This window comes from Salmo salar, chromosome ssa26 (assembly GCF_905237065.1).
Source record: "Salmo salar chromosome ssa26, Ssal_v3.1, whole genome shotgun sequence".
In the NCBI taxonomy this organism is placed as follows: Eukaryota; Metazoa; Chordata; class Actinopteri; order Salmoniformes; family Salmonidae; genus Salmo; species Salmo salar.
This window is the reverse complement of record NC_059467.1, coordinates 16,127,268-16,149,516: the sequence shown is the minus strand read 5'-3', so window position 1 is coordinate 16,149,516 and position 22,249 is coordinate 16,127,268. Positions and strand designations below refer to the sequence as shown.

Here is a 22,249-nt window from a genome sequence, read left to right as displayed (position 1 = left end):
TTGTACGAGATCTTCAGTTTCTCACATGGAATAGCCTTCATTTCTCAGAACAAGACTAGACTGACGAGTTTGAGAAGAAAGTTCTTTGTTTCTGGCCATTTTGAGCCTGTAATCGAACCCACAAATGCCGACGCTCCAGATGCTCAAATAGTCTAAAGAAGGTGTAACGGCTGTCGTGTGTGGAGGACCAAGACGCAACAGGGAAGTGTATACTCATCTTCTTTTTAATACTGAAGAAGGTGAAACAAAATGAAACACGTATACAATTACGAAAACGACACTAACAGTTCTGTCAGGTGAAGAACACAAAACAACTACCCACAATACAAACACACCCCTAATTATAGGACCTTCAATCAGAGGCAACGATAGACAGCTGCCTCCAACTGAAGGCCCCAACACCAATTAACTAAACATAGAAATACAAATGACTAGACAAAACATAGAAATAAACTAACATAGAACAATAACCAAAACCATGGACTAATAAATCAAATACCCCTCTCTACATGGACACATACACACAACCACCCTGAACCACATAAAACAAATACCCCCTGCCACGTCCTGACCAAACTAAACACTAACAAATAACACCTTTACAGGTCAGAATGTGACAGTACCCCCCCCAAAGGTGCAAACCCCGGACGCACCTAACAAAAAGAAAATACAAAAATAAACCCCAAAACAAAAAATTCCCAGCTTATAATGGGAGGGAAGGGAGGGCGGCCACCGTCACCGACGATGCCTCTGCAACGCTCCTCCCTTCCCGCATACTAGTCCCTACGGAGGTGGCTCTGGAGCGGGACGTATCCCTCGCTCCGCCACTTGCTCACCCCTCTTCTTTGCAGACTCTGGGGCGAGATCCCTCTTTGTCGACCTCGGACTTGGGATCCTCGCTATGGGCGACTCTGGCTGCGTCGGACTGGAGGGCGACTCTGGCTGCGTCGGACTGGAGGGCGACTCTGGCTGCGTCGGACTGGAGGGCGACTCTCTCTCGGGCATGGAGGGCGACTCTCTCTCGGGCATAGGTGCCGGACACTCGGGCTGAGGCGCTGTCGCCGGGCACTCTGGGCGAGGCGCGTGCACTGAAGGCCTGGTACGTGGGGCTGGCGTAAGGGACGCTGGACTAGGCCCACGTACCTCAGGGCTAGTGCTAGGGGCAAGAGTAGGACGAGTTGGGCTGGGCTGCCGCACTGGGAGCCTGGTGTGTGGTGCTGGCTTCGGGGGAGTCAGACTAGGGACACACACCTATAGGCTTGTGCGGGGAGCAGGGATAGGTCGAGCTGGACTAGGCTGCCGCTCGGGAAGCCTGGTGCGCGGTGCTGGCTTCAGAGGAGCCAAACTGGAGACACGCACCTGTGGGCTTCTACGAGGAGCAGGAGTAGGATACACCGAGCCTTGGGTAAGTACTGGAAGTCTCGAGCTCACCTCCTGCACAACCCGTCCTGGCTGGATGGCAGTAGTAGCCCTGTACGTTCGGGGTGCTGGTACAGGGCGGACTGGGCTATGCAGGGGCCTGATGGTCGCCGTGCGTAGAGGAGGTGTCCTGTAGCCTGGACTTCGGAGGCGTACCGGTGGCCAGACGTATTGGGCTGGCATCCTCCTTCCAGGCTGGATGCCCACTCTAGCACGGCCTTTGCTTGGGGCTGAGATCACCCGCACCGGACTGTGCGTGCGCATGGGCGAGATCTTGCGTACCTCTTCGTACTTCGGCGCTCTCCACTCCATGTGCTCCCCATAATAAGCACAAGGTGTTGGCTTCAGGGGCATCCTTTGCCCAGCCACCCACCCCGTGTGCCCCCACCCAAAAAATTATTGGGGCTGCCTCTCAGGCTTCCTTGCTAGCCTCGTCCCAACGCACTTCTCCCGGTCCTCACCGTTCCTTTGCCACGGACCTTCTCCCGCCAGGATTTCCTCCCATGACCACGATTCCCTGTAGTCCTCCTGCTTCCTTGGCTGCTCCCTCTTCTGTTGCTTGGTCCGGTTGTGGTGGGTAGTTCTTTAACGGCTGTCGTGTGTGGAGGACCAAGACGCAACAGGGAAGTGTATACTCATCTTTTTAATACTGAAGAAGGTGAAACAAAATGAACCACGTATACAATTACGAAAACAACACTAACAGTTCTGTCATGTGAAGAACACAAAACAACTACCCACAATACAAACACACCCCTAATTATAGAACCTTCAATCAGAGGCAACGATAGACAGCTGCCTCCAACTGAAGGCCCCAACACCAATTAACTAAACATAGAAATACAAATGACTAGACAAAACATAGAAATAAACTAACATAGAACAATAACCAAAACCCTGGACTGATAAATCAAATACCCCTCTCTACATGGACACATACACACAACCACCCTGAACCACATAAAACAAATACCCCCTGCCACGTCCTGACCAAACTAAACACTAACAAATAACACCTTTACAGGTCAGAAGGTGACAGAAGGCCAGTTTTACCGCTTCTTTAATCAGTACAACAGTTTTCAGCTGTGCTAACATAATTGCAAAAGGGTTTTCTAATGATAAATTTGCCTTTTTAAAATTATAAACTTGGATAAGTTAACACAACGTGTCATTGGTGTAAGGACCAACGCTGGAGTAGAGAAGCAGGTACGGGGAGTAAACATTTAATTGGAACAGACATGGAACAAGACAGGAACAGCATCAACACATGGGTAATACAACAATTAATGCAGCAGCCGGGAACAGAGCTGGGGAACTGACAAATATAGGGGAAGTAATAAACAGGCGATTGAGTCCAGGTGAGTCCAATAATTTGCTGATGTGATGAGGGACGAGGGAAGGCAGGAGTGCGTAATGCTGGGGAGCCTGGCGCCTTCGAGCGACGGGGAGCGGGAGCAGGCGTGACAATTGGAACACGGGAGTGATGGTTGCTGATAATGGGCCTCTGTACGCCTATGTAGATATTCCATAACAAAATGTGCCATTTCCAGCTACAATAGTCATTTACAACATTAACAATGTCTACACTGTATTTCTGATCAATATAATGTTATTTTAAATGGACAAAAAATGTGCTTTTCTTTCAAAAACAAGGACATTTCTAAGTGACCCCAAACTTTTGAACAGTAGTGTATATAACCGTGTGTGTGTGTGTGTGTGTGTGTGTGTGTGTATATATATAAGCGTGTGTGGGGTGTGTGTGTACGCTGTATGTGCAAATTAATAGAAGGACAATGTGATGTCAAGGGTAAACAGCTCCTGTGGGGGAAGGAGGTAGGCTACAGTATTCTATTTCTTTCCAATTGCTTTTGTGCAATTTTCACAAGTATTGGTACATTTTCACAACTTAGTACAAAACTCAAAACAGATCATCAAAAAGGCAAAATCATAGTCAGTCTGTGTTTCATCTAGATATTAAACATGTTTCACATTGCAATACATGTTCATACACTGTAAAAACACCCACTAGTTGTTTCATCTAATCATTATTGAGTAAATGGTTCCACAGCCTTTCTTTCGTTTACTTAACTTTTCGGTCAAAGTGTTACTTGAACGTTTTTAGTTGGCCCAAACTAAACGCCAACATGAGAAAACATATGCAATTTTTTTACAATTTCAAATGATGTGTTCGCTGAATTTGTTTGATATGTTCATTCAACTAGACAATGAGTCTACAATACATACAGTTGAAGTCGGAAGTTTACATACACCTTAGCCAAATACATTTAAACTCAGTTTTTCACAATTCCTAACATTTAATCCTAGTAAGAATTCCCTGTTTTAGGTCAGTTCGGATCACCACATTATTTTAAGAATGTGAAATGTCAGAATAATAGCAGAGAGAATGATTTATTTAAGCTTTTATTTCTTTCATCACATTCCCAGTGGGTCAGAAGTTTACATACATTCAATAAGTATTTGGTAGCATTGCCTTTAAATTGTTTAACTTGGGTCAAACGTTTCAGGTAGCCTTCCACAACCTTCCCACAATAAGTTGGGTGAATTTTGGCCCATTCCTCCTGACAGAGCTGGTGTAACTGAGTCAGGTTTGTAGGCCTCCTTGCTCGCACACGCTTCTCAGTTCTGCCCACAACTTTTCTATAGGAGTGAGGTCAGGGCTTTGTGATGGCCACTCCAGTACCTTGACTTCGTTGTCCTTAAGCCATTTTGCCACAACTTTGGAAGCATGCTTATGTCATTGTCCATTTGGAAGACCCATTTGTGACCAAGCTTTAACTTCCTGACTGATGTCTTGAGATGTTGCTTCAATATATCCACATAATTTTCCTACCTCATGATGCCATCAATTTTGTGAAGTGCACCAGTCCCTCCTGCAGCAAAGCACCCCCACAACATGATGCTGCCACCCCCGTGCTTCACTGTTGGGATGTGGTTCTTCGGCTTGCAAGCCTCAACCTTTTTCCTTCAAACATAACGATGGTCATTATGACCAAACAGTTCTATTTTTGTTTCATCAGACCAGAGGACATTTCTCCAAAAAGTACGATCTTTGTCCCTATGTGCAGTTGCAAACCGTAGTCTGGCTTTTTTATGGCGGTTTTGGAGCAGTGGCCTCTTCCTTGCCGAGCGGCCTTTCTGGTTATGTCGATATAGGACTCCTTTTACTGTGGATATAGATAATTTTGTACCGGTTTCCTCCAGCATCTTCACAAGGTCCTTTGCTGTTGTTCTGGGATTGATTTGCACTTTTAGCACCAAAGTACATTCATCTCTAGGAGACAGAACGCGTCTCCTTCCTGAGCGGTATGACGGCTGCGTGGTCCCATGGTGTTTATACTTGCGTACTATTGTTTGTACAGATGAATGTGGTACCTTCAGGCATTTGGAAAATGCTCCCAAGGATGAACCAGACTTGTGGAGGTCTACAATATTTTTCCTTAGGTCTTGGCTGATTTCTTCTGATTTTCCCATGATGTCAAGCAAAGAGGCACTGAGTTTGAAGGTAGGCCTTGAAATTCATCCATAGGTACACCTCCAATTGACTCAAATTATGTCAATTAGCCTATCAGAAGCTTCTAAAGCCAAGACATCATTTTCTGGAATTTTCCAAGCTGTTTAAAGGCACAGTCAACTTAGTGTATGCAAACTTCTGACCCACTGGAATTGTGATACAGTGAATTATAAGTGAAATAATCTCTCTGTAAACAATTGTTGGAAAAATTAATTGTGTCATGCACAAAGTAGATGTCCTAACCGACTTGCCAAAACTATAGTTTGTTAACAAGAAATTTATGGAATGGTTGAAAAACGAGTTTTAATGATGCCAACCTAAGTGTATGTAAACTTCCGACTTCAACTGTACAATAAAATAACTACAATAACTACAATAAAATGATGTAAAATACAATACATGATTACGATAATGGGAGATTGTCCCATGAGCATACCACCCTCCTTCAGCCATGGATGAGGCATGCAATGACATCAATCCAGACCTGTCAGGCTTAGATTCGCCACGCCAAAAGGTTTTTCCCCAGGTGCATGAACAATAAGGACATGTCGATGAGAACCTATGGCCAAATGTTCCAGACAGGCTTGATGCAAGGTAATGCCTGCTAAACATTGTTTCTTTCAATTATTTCATTTGATTACAGTACACCTATGTTGTAATTATATCTGAACAATTATCATTTTTTTTGTTGCATCAATGACTGTAAAAGATGTCTTCAATGATCACACCTTGGGATATAAATTATGGAAATGTAATGTTCAGTTCATTTTAATGGGTAGTACAAGTGTATTGCCTTATGTGAAAACAGTGTAATGTACTGTAATTTACTGTACTGTAGCATATTACATTGAAAGGGCAATTTTGAAACATTCATCTTGCATTTTTTGCTATTGGATTAACTGGTTATTAAAATAACATTATGTTGTGTTTTGGTGATTAAATCAATGTTCTCGTGATATTTCACAGTAAACTTTGGATCAATGGTTTTGTGGTTAAAGATGACTTCAAACTAAATTAATTCACAATAAAATGTTTTGAATATGAGACTTGTTGTGTTGCAAGTGTAACCAGTTTGGAGTTTTGTACAAAACTTACAGAAAATTCACCACATACTGGTGAAAATAGCACCAAAGCAAATGAAAACAATTTTAAATAAGGGTTTGGCTATGACTACGGATAGCATTATTCACAGGACATTCTACAGTGTGTGTGTGTGTGTGTGAAGTGTGATGTGCCTCTCAAATGTTACAAACCACATGATTACAGCTTAATAATGTACCACTTGTTAGGTAGGTATCAGTGACAATAACACATGCATTTGCAGGGACCCTAGAGGCTTCGGAGCACAGTAAAGGCGCATCTGTGGTCAATTTGAAAGGCTGCCAGCTAATCCAGACTCCATGTGTCGCCCGCCTTTGTTTGTTTATTTTTGTGCTCGTTCTCCTGTGTTCAGCAGACACCAAGCACTTCATCTACCCCTAATGCACCAGACAAGGATGAATGCAATGATTTACTCATAGATCTAGTGTATTTCCATAAGCTATATTTATTATATTATGATAAAAAGAGACCTGAGTGAAGTTGGCATCGGATGCACGTGTGGCAAAGGTAGTGTGTGTGTGTGATCATGTGCGTGTGTGCATGCATACAGTGAGGGAAAAAAGTATTTGATCCCCTGCTGATTTTGTACGTTTGCCCACTGACAAAGAAATGATCAGTCTATAATTTTAATGGTAGGTTTATTTGAACAGAGAGAGACTGAATAACAACAAAAAAATCCAGAAAAATGCATGTCAAAAATGTTATAAATTGATTTGCATTTTAATGAGGGAAATAAGTATTTGACCCCTCTGCAAAACATGACTTAGTACTTGGTGGCAAAACCCTTGTTGATTTCTGGCTCCCAGGTGTTTTTTATACAGGTAACGAGCTGAGATTAGGAGCACACTCTTAAAGGGAGTGCTCCTTATCTCAGTTTGTTACCTGTATAAAAGACATCTGTCCACAGAAGCAATCAATCAATCAGATTCCAAACTCTCCACCATGGCCAAGACCAAAGAGCTCTCTAAGCATGTCAGGGACAAGATTGTAGACAAGGCTGGAATGGCTGGAACACAAGGCTACAAGACCATCGCCAAGCAGCTTGGTGAGAAGGTGACAACAGTTGGTGCGATTATTCGCAAATGGAAAAAACACAAAATAACTGTCAATCTCCCTCGGCCTGGAGCTCCATGCAAGATCTCACCTCGTGGAGTTGCAATGATCATGAGAACGGTGAGGAATCAGCCCAGAACTACACGGGAGGATCTTGTCTATGATCTCAAGGCAGCTGGGACCATAGTCACCAAGAAAACAATTGGTAACACACTATGCCGTGAAGGACTGAAATCCTGCAGCGCCCGCAAGGTCCCCCTGCTCAAGAAAGCACATATACATGCCCGTCTGAAGTTTGCCAATGAACATCTGAATGATTCAGAGGACAACTGGGTGAAAGTGTTGTGGTCAGATGAGACCAAAATGGAGCTATTTGGCATCAACTCAACTCGCCGTGTTTGGAGGAGGAGGAATACTGCCTATGACCCCAAGAACACCATCTCCACCGTCAAACATGGAGGTGGAAACATTATGCTTTGGGGGTGTTTTTCTGCTAAGGGGACAGGACAACTTCACCGCATCAAAGGGACGATGGACGGGGCCATGTACCGTCAAATCTTGGGTGAGAACATCCTTCCCTCTGCCAGGGCATTGAAAATGGGTCATGGATGGGTATTCCAGCATGACAATGACCCAAAACACATGGCCAAGGCAACAAAGGAGGGGCTCAAGAAGAAGCACATTAAGATCCTGGAGTGGCCTAGCCAGTCTCCAGACCTTAATCCCATAGAAAATCTGTGGAGGGAGCTGAATGTTCGAGTTGCCAAACGTCAGCCTTGAAACCTTAATGACTTGGAGAAGATCTGCAAAGAGGAGTGGGACAAAATCCCTCCTGAGATGTGTGCAAACCTGGTGGCCAACTACATCTGACCTCTGTGATTGCCAACAAGGGTTTTTCCACCAAGTACTAAGTCATGTTTTGCAGAGGGGTCAAATACTTATTTCCCTCATTAAAATGCAAATCGTTTTATAACATTTTTGACATGCGTTTTTCTGGATTTGTTTTGTTGTTATTCTGTCCCTCACTGTTCAAATAAACCTATCATTAAAATTATAGACTGATCATTTCTTTGTCAGTGGGTAAATGTACAAAATCAGCAGGGGATCAAATACTTTTTTACCTCACTGTATACGCTTGTTCATAAATGTGTGTTCCCGTGTGTTAGTGTGTTGGAGGTTGGATGCGTGCAGTTGGGTTACCCTGGAGCGGGAGGCACCTGACTGCTCCACAGCTGGGCCTCTGACACGACAGAATCAGCCAAAGCAACACAGACAGACTACAGTCCCAACACACACACACGCGTGACTGACCGGGTTTACTAGGCTAACTGGGGTTATTGGCAGTGTATCAGCGCAGTGATCTGCACTAAGAGATGCCCGTGACCCCAAAGCGTAAAGCTATATTGTGTTAATTAGACAGATTGTTCAGCAATAATCAGCTTACTGTGGGGTTGTTCTAACACCTAACACACCAGGTGAACGCTCACAAACACATGCGTACACATACATATATATATGCACACGTCTGCACACTCATACAAGCACACACAAGACCAATGGTTCCTCTGAGGTAAGAAAGGCCTTAACCCTGATATGCATTGCACTTTTCCCACTGACTGTTGTTTTCTAAGAACAAAGTCCCAGCCATGTGGGAGTTGTGAGTGATAAGATGAGTGTGTGGGTCTGCCTACACATGGGAAATATCTTCCATCTATTCCGAACACTCTGCAGCCCTTTTTTTCTCTCATCCCCCATAAACTGTATCCATGTCATAACCTCTACTCCTCCCTCTCATTCATCACCCTCTCATCCATTCCTCATCTCTCTCCCCTCTGTCTCTCTCTGCGCTTAGCTCTCTCACTGAGGTATGCAGGGAGTTTTCATCACCTGCAGAATAGAATCATTGCAGACAAAAGGCAGTTGCAGTTATCAGTCATCTCACTACACTGTGTTTACCAAGGGGCTCTGCCTATGTTTACTGTACCCCCTAACTATCATACACAGGTGAAGAGTCTTCTGCATTTAACCCAACCCTGCTGAATCAGAGAGGTACGGGGGGGTGGTGGTGTCTGCCTTAATCGACGTCCACGTCATCGGCGCCCGGGGAGCAGTAGTTGTTTGGGGTTAAAATGAAGGCTCTTCGTGTACAGTACAGACAAGTCAATAACGGTCAATGACATGTGGAACATTTCTCGACAACCTCCTTTATGAGTCTTGAAAAGCTGCTCCTTTGTCCAAAGGTAAGTACAGTATACCTTCTCAGCTCATTAGTCTCAGGGAGAGTCCGTTTCAGTTCCATGGCATTGTTCTATATAATCGATCCTCTCTGCTTCAGGGCCGCCAGACACTGGCAGCTGCTTTGCATTAGAAGACAAATGGGGGAGCCATAGGTTTCCCCTGAATAATTAATAACAGCATTCCCAGGTGAGTTACATCTCCAAACTGCCTCCTTCTTACTGCATTCACCTTCTGGAGTCTCCAGCGCTAAAGGATCTTTTTTTCTCCTCAACTAACATTTACAAAAATAACTGGAACGGCAAGAAAAATACTGCATTATGGAGTAGATCATTTTCTTAATCAATTATTCATGTTTTTGACTCCCGTTCGTAGACCTCTCTTACAATGGTCCTGGGCTACATGAGGGAGAAAATGGATGCTAATGCGGCGACTGCATGGGAAGAAGCTAATGCAATGGCTATGAACTCAGTGAGGTGAAATGAAAACTGTCTCATATTGTCCTGTGATATTGTGATAGTCCTGAGTTGGAAAACGAGAGGGGATAGTGCCTGGTAGGCAGGGGACGCTATTGAAATATGGGGAGAGAACATGAAGTGATGCAGCGAGGAAGGAGAGGTGGAGATACTATTATGAATACCTTCTCTTGAGTGTCTTTGAAGAGTAGCCTGATTGAAGGATGACTCAGCTTTGAATAGGAAATCATGTAGAATCATTGTGATTACCTTCCATTCTCTCTATCTCTGATTCCTCGATTCAGGTAAATTCAGTAAAATCATATCTGGAACATTCTATAGAAATATCTAATCCAAATTTAATCTAATCCAAATTTGACTGGTATATACAGTGCATTCGGAAAGTATTCAGACCCCTTGAATTTTTCAAAAAAAATTACGTTACAGCCTTATTCTAAAATGGAGAAAGAAAAAAGGCAACAATCTACACACAATACCCCATAATGACAATGCAAAAACAGGTTTTTAGATTTTTTGCAAATGTATTCAAAATAAAAAACAGAAATACCTTATTTACATAAGTATTCAGACCCTTTGCTTTGAGACTTGAGCTCAGGTGCATCCTGTTTCTACAACTTGATTGGAGTCCACCTGGGGTAAATTAAATTGACAAGGAAATTACTTGGAAAGGCACACATCTGGAGAAGGGTACCAAAAGAATTCTGCAGCATTGAAGGTCCCCAAGAACACGATGGCCTCCCTCATTCTTAAATGGAAGAAGTTTGGAACCACCAAGACTCTTCCTAGAGCTGGCTGCCTGGCCAAACTGAGCAATCGGGGGAGAAGGGCCTTGGTCAGGGAGGTGACCAAGAACCCAATGGTCACTCTGAGAGAGCTCCAGAGTTCCTCTGTGGAGATGGGAGAACCTTCCAGAAGGACAACCATCTCTGCAGCACTCCACCAATCAGGCCTTTATGGTAGTGGCCAGACAGAAGCCACACCTCAGTGAAAGGCATGTGACAGCCCACTTGGAGTTTGCCAAAACGCATCTAAAGGACTCTCAGACCATGAGAAACAAGACTCTCCGGTCTGATGAAACCAAGATTAAACTCTTTGGCCTGAATGCCAAGTGTCACGTCTGGAGGAAACTTGGCACCATCTCTACGGTGAAGCATGGTGGTGGCAGCATCATGCTGTGGGGATGTCTTTCAGTGGCAGGGAGTGGGAGACTAGTCAGGACCAAGGTAAAGATGAACGGTGCAAAGTACAAAGAGATCCTTGATGAAAACCTGCTCCAGAGCACTCAGGCCCTCATACTTGGGAAACCCTAAGCACACAGCCAAGACAAGAGGAGTGGCTCCGGGACAAGTCTCTGAATGTCCTTGATAGGCCCAGCCAGAGCCCGGACCTGAACTCGATCCAACATCTCTGGAGAGACCTGAAAATAGCTGTGCAGCGACGCTCCCCATCCAAACTGACAGAGCTTGAGAGGATCTGCAGAGAAGAATGGGAGAAACTCCCCAAATACAAGTGTGCCAAGCTTGTAGCGTCATACCCAAGAAGACTCAAGGCTGTAATCGCTGCCAAAAGTGAGTAAAGGGTCTGAATACTTATGTAAATGTGATATTTCCATTTTTGATTTTTAATAAATCTATGTCATTATGGGGTGTTGTGTTTAGATTGATGAGGAAAAAAACGATTGAATTAATTTTAGAATAAGGCTGTAACGTAAACAAAATGTGGAAAAAGTCAAGGGGTCTGAATACCCGAATGAACTGTCGTTTTTTTTCTCTCTTTCTATCTCTCTCTCTCTCAGTTGTCTGACATCTACCTCTCTCTTTCTCTCTCTCGGTTCTCTGACATCTACCTCTCTCTAACAATCTCATTTGTGATAGTGATATGGTGCTCCAAATCTTTCAGTGAAGAACACTGACTGCCAGCATAGATGACAGCCAGGCTAGGCCTTGGGCTAAAACCTCCTCCTCCAGCTTGAGCAATAGATTTTTCCTCAGAATTACATGTAACATCTGAAACATTCCCCTCCTACTTGAGGAGCATACGACCCCTAGGGAGGGAATACAAAGAGGGAGATATAGTTAGTTATGTGGTTTAAATGGTTCGCTGTGGGGATTCCTTTTACACACTTCTTCAATGTAAGGGTGTCCCATCGCTAGTCAAGGAAACCTCAAAATTGTGTTCAGTGGAGCCATACACCAGGACATAAAGGCCTTGTATTGTGTTTATGACTGAAGAATAGGCAACCCTCCAAGGGCCTGGCTGGCAGGGTGTAACAGGAAGGCCATTGAGGCTCTGGGGAACACTTACCCTGTCACTCAGACTCTTTTTTGCACACACACCAATAAAGTCAAAATTAACTTCAGCCGTTAAAACTGTAGGCTGATATGAAATTACAGCATTAATAGCACTATTCATTTTGACTTCGATACTTGATACCAAAACGATACCACAGCAAAAAAAAGAAGGCGTATTAGTCAAAATCACAGAATGGCGCTTGATCCAGACAGATCTTTTGAGTTCAATATCATTACATCTGACATTTTGGGATTTTGAATGTATGCATTAATTAATCAATTAAACAATCATACAATCAATTCGACACAGTTTTTTTTAGCAATCTAACTACATAACATAATGGTAATCATTTAATGTAATGTAAAATGTAAATTTATTTGAATGGTAAATCTATTGATAATATGGACAACTCAAGATGTAGCTTACTGTAGGTCTATTCACAACTCAGGTGAATGCATATTCAATAGGAGTGTGTGCATGCATTGAATTACTGATCTTGTTTTGCTGATTTCATGAGGCTATAGACAACAACGTTTGCATAGAAGAAGAAATCTCTTTAAGACCTATGACGTCATTCACACACAGTCTGTTCAAGGCTTGAGCAAAGATAATCTTGACTGGGAGAGACGAGAGGTGGGGGGAGACTAAGTGAATGAATACAGTTTTTGGTGACAATCAGCTATATTTTTGCGTTATGGTTTGTATATAATCACAAACAAGGTACTCTAGCGAAGGTCAGATGAAGGGAGAAGAAACAGCTTTATTATACACATCACTTAACTTCCTGACTATCAACAAATATGTATTGGCTGTCTAAATGTGCAAGGAGGAGTATAAATACTTGTGCTGGTGGAAACATGGCTTTGTCTTTTCAGCTGTTTGACCCATTGGGTGAATAAACTTGGTTTGAATAAACTTGGTTTGAGCTTTGACTAGTTGTCTGTTAGGTTTTCACTGTTTGTCAGAACCTAACAGTATGTGTGTGAGTGAGAGCATGAATGTGTATCCACTCAGGATAGCCATGCTGCTCTGTGCCACCTAGGCCAACGGCTGGTCCGTTACTGCCACCTCCAGCTCCACCACATCAATAATGGATTCACTTCTGTAAAATGCAAATGGTGCTTTTTCTAAATTTAGTCATAATGAGTCCCTCTCATGCACAGACGACAGGCCGGCTGCTGTGTAGGGGGCGAATAATGAGCCCCTACCCAGACACACGAGGACAGGCCGGCTGTTGTGGAGGTGCTGAATGATGAGCCCTTACCAAAATACATGATCTCCCAATGACATCCTCATCAAAAACACAAAATAAGCAGATACAGCTGTTAGTTTAGACTCCTCTTCCACTGGGTAATGTCTGAGTCTGTGTTTGTATCAAGGGGATTCTAGTGAGGGTGGCGCAGTAAACACAAGATGTCTCATGACAGGTGTCTAAAGCAAGTGCAAATCTGTGTGCATTTATGTAAGGTGAATGTTATAAAATGTTGGCTATGTAAAAGGGTTGGCTGATTTAATGCATGAAATGTCCTGTGTGTTCCAGTGGCCCTAAAAAGCAGTCTTATTGTGCATTAGTGGCAAGTTGGCATGCTCTCACTTCATAAACCGGTGGTTGCTTTTCCGACACCCATCCCCCTTTCCCCATTCAGAGCAATTCATATGAGATGACCAGAGAGGAGAAACCCACTGCCAGCCAAGCCAAGCTGCTCTCAGCTACTGCAGATTCCCAGGGTTGTCATGGTTTTTAGAGCTTGATTCAAGCAGCTTACTATTTATCAGATTACTCTTTTTAGAAGAATAAATCACTCACTCACTCAGTCAGTCAGGGACATATGGAATGCTTTAGGTTTCACAGAACTCAATGCTGAACTGACAGAAGTCACATATTGCATAAGTGAAGGTGTTATGGCAGTGTGTGTGTGTGTGTGTTTGTGTGTGTGTCGCTGAGAATGATTACCAAGGCTGCATTGCACTAATTCCCTTTCCATACAAGCTTTCTAATATAACCGGTGTGCCATCTCTGAGAGAGGCCACGTAATAACAACATACAGTGCCTTCAGAAAGTATTCACACCCCTTGACTTACAGTGGCTTGCGAAAGTATTCACCCCCTTGGCATTTTTCCTATTTTGTTGCCTTACAACCTGGAATTAAAATAGATTTTTTGAGGTTTGTATCATTTGATTTACACAACATGCCTATCACTTTGAAAATTCAAAATATTATAAATTGTGAAACAAACACAAAATAAGACAACAAAAAAAAAGAAAACTTGAGTGTGCATAACTAATCACCCCCCCAAAGTCAATACTTTGTAGAGCCACCTTTTGCAGCAATTACAGCTGCAAGTCTCTTGGGGTATGTCTCTATAAGCTTGGCATATCTAGCCACTGGGATTTTTGCCCATTCTTCAAGGCAAAACTGCTCCAACTCATTCAAGTTGGATGGGTTCCGCTGGTGTACAGCAATCTTTAAGTCATACAACAGATTCTCAATTGGATTGAGGTCTAGGCTTTGACTAGGCCATTCCAAGACATTTAAATGTTTCCCCTTAAACCACTCAAGTGTTGCTTTAGCAGTATGCTTAGGGTCATTGTCCTGCTGGAAGGTGAACCTCCGTCCCAGTCTCAAATATCTGGAAAACTGAAACAGGTTTCCATCAAGAATTTCCCTGTATTTAACATCCATCATTCCTTCAATTCTGACCAGTTTCCCAGTCCCTGTCGATGAAAAACATACCCACAGCATGATGCTGCCACCACCATGATGTTCCCGGGGTGATGAGAGGTGTTGGGTTTGCACAAGACATTGCGTTTTACTTGATGGCCAAAAAGCTACATTTTAGTCTCATCTGACCAGAGTAGCTTCTTCCATATGTTTCGGAAGTCTCCCACATACCTTTTGGCGAACACCAAACGCATTTGCTTATTTTTTTCTTTAAGCAATGGCTTTTTTTCTGGCCACTCTTCCGTAATGTCCAGCTCTGTGGAGTGTACAGCTTAAAGTGGTCCTATGGATAAATACTCCAATCTCCGCTGTGGAGCTTTGCAGATCCTTCAGGGTTATCTTCGGTCTCTTTGTTGCCTCTCTGATTAATGCCCTCCTTGACTGGTCCGTGGATTTTGGTGGGCAGCCCTCTCTTGGCAGGTTTGTTGTGGTGCCATATTCTTTCCATTTTTTAATAATGGATTTAATGGTGCTCCGTGGGATGTTCAAAGTTTCTGATATGTTTTATAACCCAGCCCTGATCTGTACTTCTCCACAACTTTGTCCCTGACCTGTTTGGAGAGCTCCTTGGTCTTCATGGCGCCGCTTGCTTGGTGGTGCCCCTTGCTTCGTGGTGTTGCAGACTCTGGGGCCTTTCAGAACAGGTGTATATGTACTGAGATCATATGACAGATCATGTGACACTTAGAATGCAAACAGGTGGACTTTATTTAACAAATTATGTGACTTCTGAAGGTAATTGGTTATTTCCAGATCTTATTTAGGGGCTTCATAGCAAAGGGGGTGAATACATATGCACGCACCACTTTTCAGTTTTAAATTTTTTAGAATTTTTTAAAACAAGTTATTTTTTTCACTTCACCAATTTGGACTATTTTGGTTATGTCCATTACATGAAATCCAAATAAAAATCAATTTAAATTACAGGTTGTAATGCAACAAAATAGGAAAAACGCCAAGGGGATGAATACTTCTGCAAGGCACTGTATTCCACATTTTGTTGAAGCCTGAATTCAAAATGGATTAAATAGATGTTCTCACCCATCTACACACAATACCCCATAATGACTAATTAAAAACATGTTTTAAGAACCTTTTTGCAAATGTATTGAAAATGAAATACAGAAATATCTAATTTACATAAGTATTCACACCCATGAATCAATACATGTTAGAATGATCTTTGGCAGTGATTACAACTGTGAGTCTTTGTGGGTAAGTCTCTAAGAGCTTTTTTAAATTCTTCAAACTCTGTCAAGTTGGTTGTTGATCATTGCTAGACAGCAAGTCTTTCCATCGATTTTCATGCCAATTTAAGTCAAAACTGTAACTAGGCCACTCAGGAGCATTCAATGTCGTCTTGGTAAGCAAATCAAATGTATATTTGGCCTTATGTTTTAGACTCTGAGTCACACCCTGATCTGTTTCACCTGTCTTTGTGATTGCCTACACCCCCCCCCCCTTGCTTCGTCAAGCCTACCAGTGCTTTCCCTCTGTTCCTGTCTCTCGATTGTTCCTGTTTTCTAGTTTTCCCAGTTTTGACCTTTTCTGCCTACCCTGAGCCTGCCTGCCGTCCTGTACCTTTTCCCCACCTATCTGGATTACTGACCCCTGCCTGCCCTTGACCTGTCTTTTGCCTGCCCCTATTGGATTAATAAACTGTTGTTTATCCGACGTTGTCTGCATCTGTGTCTTACCTTGAAACGTGATATCCAGTGTCTGTTGGAAAGCAGACTTCTCTAGGATTTTGCCTGTGCTTAGCTCTATTCAGTTTTTTATCATAAAAACCTCCCTAGTCCTTACGGATGGCAAACATACCCATAACATGAAGCAGCCACCACCGTGCTTGAAAATATTAAGAGTTGTACTCAGTGATAGGTTGTGTTGGATTAGCCCCAAACATAATGCTTTGTATTCAGGACATAACGTTCATTTCTTTGCCACAAGTTTTGCAGTTTTACTTTAGTGCCTTTTTGCAAGCAGTATGCATGTTTTGGAATATGCTTTATTCTGTACAGGCAACTATCTTTTCACTCTGTCATTTAGGTTAGTATTGTGGAGTAACTACAATGTTGTTGATCCATCCTCAGTTTTCTCCAATCACAGACATTAAATTGTAACTGTTTTAAAATCACCATTAGCCTCATGGTGAAATCCCAGAGCAGTTTCCTTCCTCTCCGGCAACTGAGTTAGGAAGGATGCCTGTATCTTTGTAGTGATTGGGTGTATTGATACACCTTCCAAAGTGTAATTAATAACGTCATCATGCTCAAAGGGATATTTAATCCATTCTAAATTCAGGCTGTAAGGGGTGTGAATCATTTCTGAAGGCACTGTACTTACAACTATCACTGGGTAAGTGGGAGGCTTCCAATTTTCAGTGAGATATATGTCTATATGTCTGTAGAGCCTATAGAAATCAGTTCAGCCTGTATCGGTAAGGGAAGAGGTTCAAATAGCAACTGCTTTTCATGTATGAGGACAGAGATCAAAGCTTTGCTTTACACCACACTCCATTAGAATACCATCTCCGTAAGGGAACCCAATAATGCAGCTAGCTAGTGGTTTTATCTTTCCTAAAAGTTAAAAGGTTGTAGGCCCTATTTACAATTATTTTAAACAGGGGCAAAATATCAACTTAATTTGCTGTTCATGAAGAATGTACTATTTGTCCCCAGATAAACATGAAGTTACGTAACAATATTCATGATTTAGTTTAATAACACACCCCTATTTATATTCACTTGTACGCACTTACTTGAACAATCATGTAGGCACTTATATGAACTGAAAAGCCCATTTGTACAGTAAAGACAGTCATCATGTTTGCCATTTTGGCAGGGAAAATAGTAAAGATATTTCCCTTTTAAATCGTCTCTTCATTGCCTTTGATAATATTAAAGAGTCTGTTTAGATTCATGACCTAACATTCACAATTTGACTGCAGGGGATTTAGAGAATAGCATTTAAGCAGCATTACGATAATGTATATTATTCATGAGTTAGAAAGGCCTCTGAAAAATGTAGGGTGACACATTTATCCATGTCCTCAGAAAACTGTCATTAGAAAGCATACATGCATATGCACACGCACACGCATACACACACCACCACACACACATTTTTGTCCGTTTAGAACTTACATTGGAGTCGAGCAGGTCTATGCTGTCCAGGCTCTTGCTGCGGTGAATGCGGCCCTTGATCCTGCGGAGGGAGGGCTTGCCCTGGGTCATGGGCAGCGAGAGTGTGGAGGTGGCAAACATTACACTGCATCCTCCTATAGCACCAGAACCACACATAGCACCTGCACGAGCAGCGGCACGAGCAGCGGCACGAGCAGCTGCAGCATCTTCTGCAGCTGCTTCTGCTGAATCCTGAGCTTCCGTAATGGCAGCGGACGAAGCAGCGGTGCCTATCCCTGTGGCACCTATCCCTGACAATCCATCTGTGGGAGTCACCCTGGAACACAGAGGGAGACAGACGGACAGAGACACCACATTAGTGTTAACATACAGTACATACATACACAATCACCACCACACCACACACTTTCAAAATGGAGGGACAAAGCTCAACACTAGCAGCACAGGAGGAACTGAGGTAAGAGACAGCGGATACTCAGCTGAATACAGGATAGATCAAAACGTTTTTTCCCTTTCTCTTCATTTCTTTAAAGGGCACTTTTCCCTGTTGGGTTGAGATGCATTCAAGGCAAGTGTGCTAATTGGGTGTAATGTCATGTGGCCCCCGGGTGACTGAGGTATGGAGCATCCTTCCTACTCCTCCATTATTCAGCTCTAACATGCACCAATGTCATGTGGCCCCTGGGGGACTGAGGTATGGAGCATCCTTCCTACTCCTCCATTATTCAGCTCTAACATGCACCACCACACTCTCCCTCTGAAGAGAACCGCTAGCTGAACAGAACCGCCAGGGCCCAAAGCCACACTCATCCCCCCACAGACCCCCAGCTTGCAGGAATCCAGATGTTGGAGAGGATCGGGGCTTCTGGAGGCTGTTCTGTCACAGCAGATAATTTATGCGGCTGCTGCTGCTTGGGGGAAAACTATAACCTTTATACTCATATCCGGTCCCACTGTCAAACAGCCTAAAACTGCTATAGCCCTCCGAGTTCAGGAATCAAACAGGCGATGTGAAAGCTGTGAGGAGGCAAGAGAGGAAGTGATAGAACTCTGTGTTAAAGATTGAAGGGAAATCACGATTAAGCTCCTAAAGGTTTGTAACTGGCTTTGTAAACGTTTTTGAAATGGCTCCAACTACGGCTGCAGCAACAGCAGCAGAAGCACTAGAGCTCTGGGTATAGAGTGCTTTAGTGGCATTACTGCAATACAATAGTGCTGACTACCTAGCCCTCACTTCTGCAAGCTGATTACTTATTCAAGTAATGTCACGACGGCATGTATGGTAAGCACTATCGACCTGCAGAAAGTTAGACCTTAGGGCTGCACCGATACACATCTCCTTTGCTTTTAAGAGCAGTAAATGGTATGGATCGTGAAAGGGGTCTATTGAGAGGTGATTCCATAAAGACAACAAGACAGGGTCGAATCGGAATCTTCTGTGATCACTTTTGAGTTTTCTGTTGTTACCATTTATTCACAATGCAACAAAGCTCCTCACAAGAAGAAACATGCTTTATTTGAACTCAAATAAAACGATGAGCATCAAACAGCATAAGACCACTGCTGCATGTCTATGAGTGCCTTCTATATGTTGGTACCACTGACTGTGTCTCAACAGATTCAGAACAGATGCAAGATAAGAGAAAATAGCACAGAGACCAGTTTTATCTCTGTTGATTCGTGATAGGGCCATACACATGCTGATGTATTCACTGGCACTGAAGTTACCGGCTCCCAAAACCAAAAACCTCTAGGACAAGCCTGGGGACTGCCTCCCCTCAGTGCCCTGCCTGGCATCACATTTCCTGCTCTGGCCCCGTGATGATGGATGATGGGCAGCAGCCCTGATGTAGAGGCTGGAAGCTGCCTGGGCCTCTCTCCCATGACCTCTTCACTCCCCCGCTACTGACCATCCCAGCCCACGCACACCAGGGATTTACTTTCAAAGCTATCAGAGTGCTCTCTGTCTCTCACACACACACACACACACACACACACACACACACACACACACACACACACACACACACACACACACACACACACACACACACACACACACACACACACACACACACACACACACACACACACACACACACACACACACTGCATTCAATCTAGAGGAGCCTCTGACAACCACAATCCCAGAGTCTTACTGTACATAGCAGCTGTGAAGAGGGGTTTCCATTCATTCAGCCGAGTGGCAGCTTAGAAAGCCCTGTGGGGTTCTGGAGTAGATTTCTAAGAATGAAAGACTTGCATTCAGATGGATGGTATGGCACTGTAGCTGTGCTCTCTCTCTGCTCTGATACAGGCTATGGATGGACCACCGGTCATGGTACAGTACCTCTGGGTCAACTGGCCCATACAGAGGGACCATGCAGAAGCTCTATGTGGTACACTCTACTAACCCATCTACATGAAACTAAAGCACACAGAAGAGTCCTTGTGAGAGTGAATACTTTGGAAACTATGCGTTCCAATGAAAACAGAAATAAACTTGCCGCATGTGCAAATATGGACTGCTTTCCTTGCTGTTGTGGAGTAACGCAGTAAAATTGTGAGCAGCTTAGACTCAAACACTGCTTGTCCTATCTCTTGTGTACCCTTACAACAAACAATGCCTAAACTTTAAGAAAAGAAAAAAGAAAAAAAAATGAAAATGTAAGCAGTAACTCTTGTGAGTGGTGAAGTTTATGAATATTACATGAAGATTTGTCCAGAAATAGAGAATCTCCCTTAATGCAGAGGACTGAAACGGTCATCACTGCGTTTTACTGACAACTTCAGCATGGTTCTTGATACACACGTCTTATTTTTTATTTATTTTTATTTCACCTTTATTTAACCAGGTAGGCTAGTTGAGAACAAGTTCTCATTTGCAACTGCGACCTGGCCAAGATGGCCCAAGATGGCGTAGCAGTGCAGACGTGTTTTGTTCGTCCTCTCGTGTACTTTTGTATTTTTCGTCCTTTTTTGTATATATTTCGATTTTTATTTTCAATCTCTTTCCATTTTAACTCAATTATACCTTCCGGTAACCTGCCTCACCCAATGTGATACAGAACCGCTATTATTTTAAATTTTTAGACCTTATAGCAAGAGCCACCTAGCCATCAGAAGCTAACCAGCTAATTTAGCTACAAGCTATTTAGTCATTGTTAGCCACTGCTAGCGGCCTCTACCTTCTGCACAAATACCAGCCCTTTTTTTAGCTTGGATAATACTCGCCAGCCTACCAGTATCGGACTGTCTCTCCACTACAACGTCGGATTCCTGCCGTAATCCCTGGACCATTACTCCTGAACTTCACAGCTAGCTAGCACCCACCGAGTTACCCAGTAACGAAGCTATCCCTGAGGCCCACTTCCTGGCCTACTCAGTTGCTCACCCCAACCCCACCCAAACACGGCTAGAACCCACTACTCCACCGGATCCTTGCCGTAAGCTCTGGACCTTGGCACCGGATCACCGCTGCCACCGAGTGGCTATAGTGGCTAACGCCCCATGCCCTGAAGCTAGCACCAGGTAGCCGTGAGCCAGGCGCATCCCCCGGCTAGCAAACTAAATTACTACATCTACAATACCTCTTTCGCCATCTGGCTTGGATCCTTTGTCGACACGGCGCCCCGCCGCACCACCACGACTGGTCTGCCGACGAATACTCTATCCGCTGTGCCTCCAACCGGCCTCCGTCGGACGTCGGAGCAGACGCTTCTACTAGCCCCGGGCTACTAACTTTAAGCGCCGTGTCGCCCGCGTGCTAGCGTAGTAGCGACTACTCCGCGGCCTCCCTGTTCCATCTACCGCTGCCCCCTGGACCCTATGATCACTTGGCTACATAGCTGATGCCTGCTGAACTGTCCATTAATCACGGTACTCCATTCTGTTTATTATTTGTTTATCTGTCGGCCCCAGCCGCGAACTCAGGTTGTGTGTGTAGGTAACCGACCCTCTCTGTCCAGTCATCGCCATTTTACCTGTTGTTGCTGTTGTTTTAGCTGATCAGCTGTTGTCTCACCCGTTGATGTCTAGCTAGCTCTCCCAATCAACACCTTACTTTATGCCTCGCTGTATGTCTCTCACAAATGTCAATATACCTTGTATACTGTTGCTTAGGTTAGTTATTGTTTTAGTTTACAATGGAGCCCCTAGTTCCACTCATCATTCCTCTGTTACCTCCTTTGTCCCGCCTCCCACACATGCGATGACCTCACCCATTATAACCAGCATGTCCAGAGATACAACCTCTCTTATCATCACTCAGTGCCT

At 43.7% G+C, this 22,249-nt stretch overlaps 1 protein-coding gene across 17 annotated transcripts in view; it reads right to left on the bottom strand.

Moving 5' to 3' along the window:
- Positions 1-22,249, bottom strand: part of tjp1a (tight junction protein 1a) — a 187,227-nt gene that overhangs the window by 127,954 nt on the left and 37,024 nt on the right. For all 17 annotated transcript variants that reach the window (XM_014175461.2, XM_045708278.1, XM_014175454.2 and 14 more), the window contains one exon: positions 17,975-18,290. In XM_014175461.2, coding sequence (XP_014030936.1) covers positions 17,975-18,290 — 316 coding nt within the window. The remainder of the gene's footprint in view (positions 1-17,974; positions 18,291-22,249) is intronic.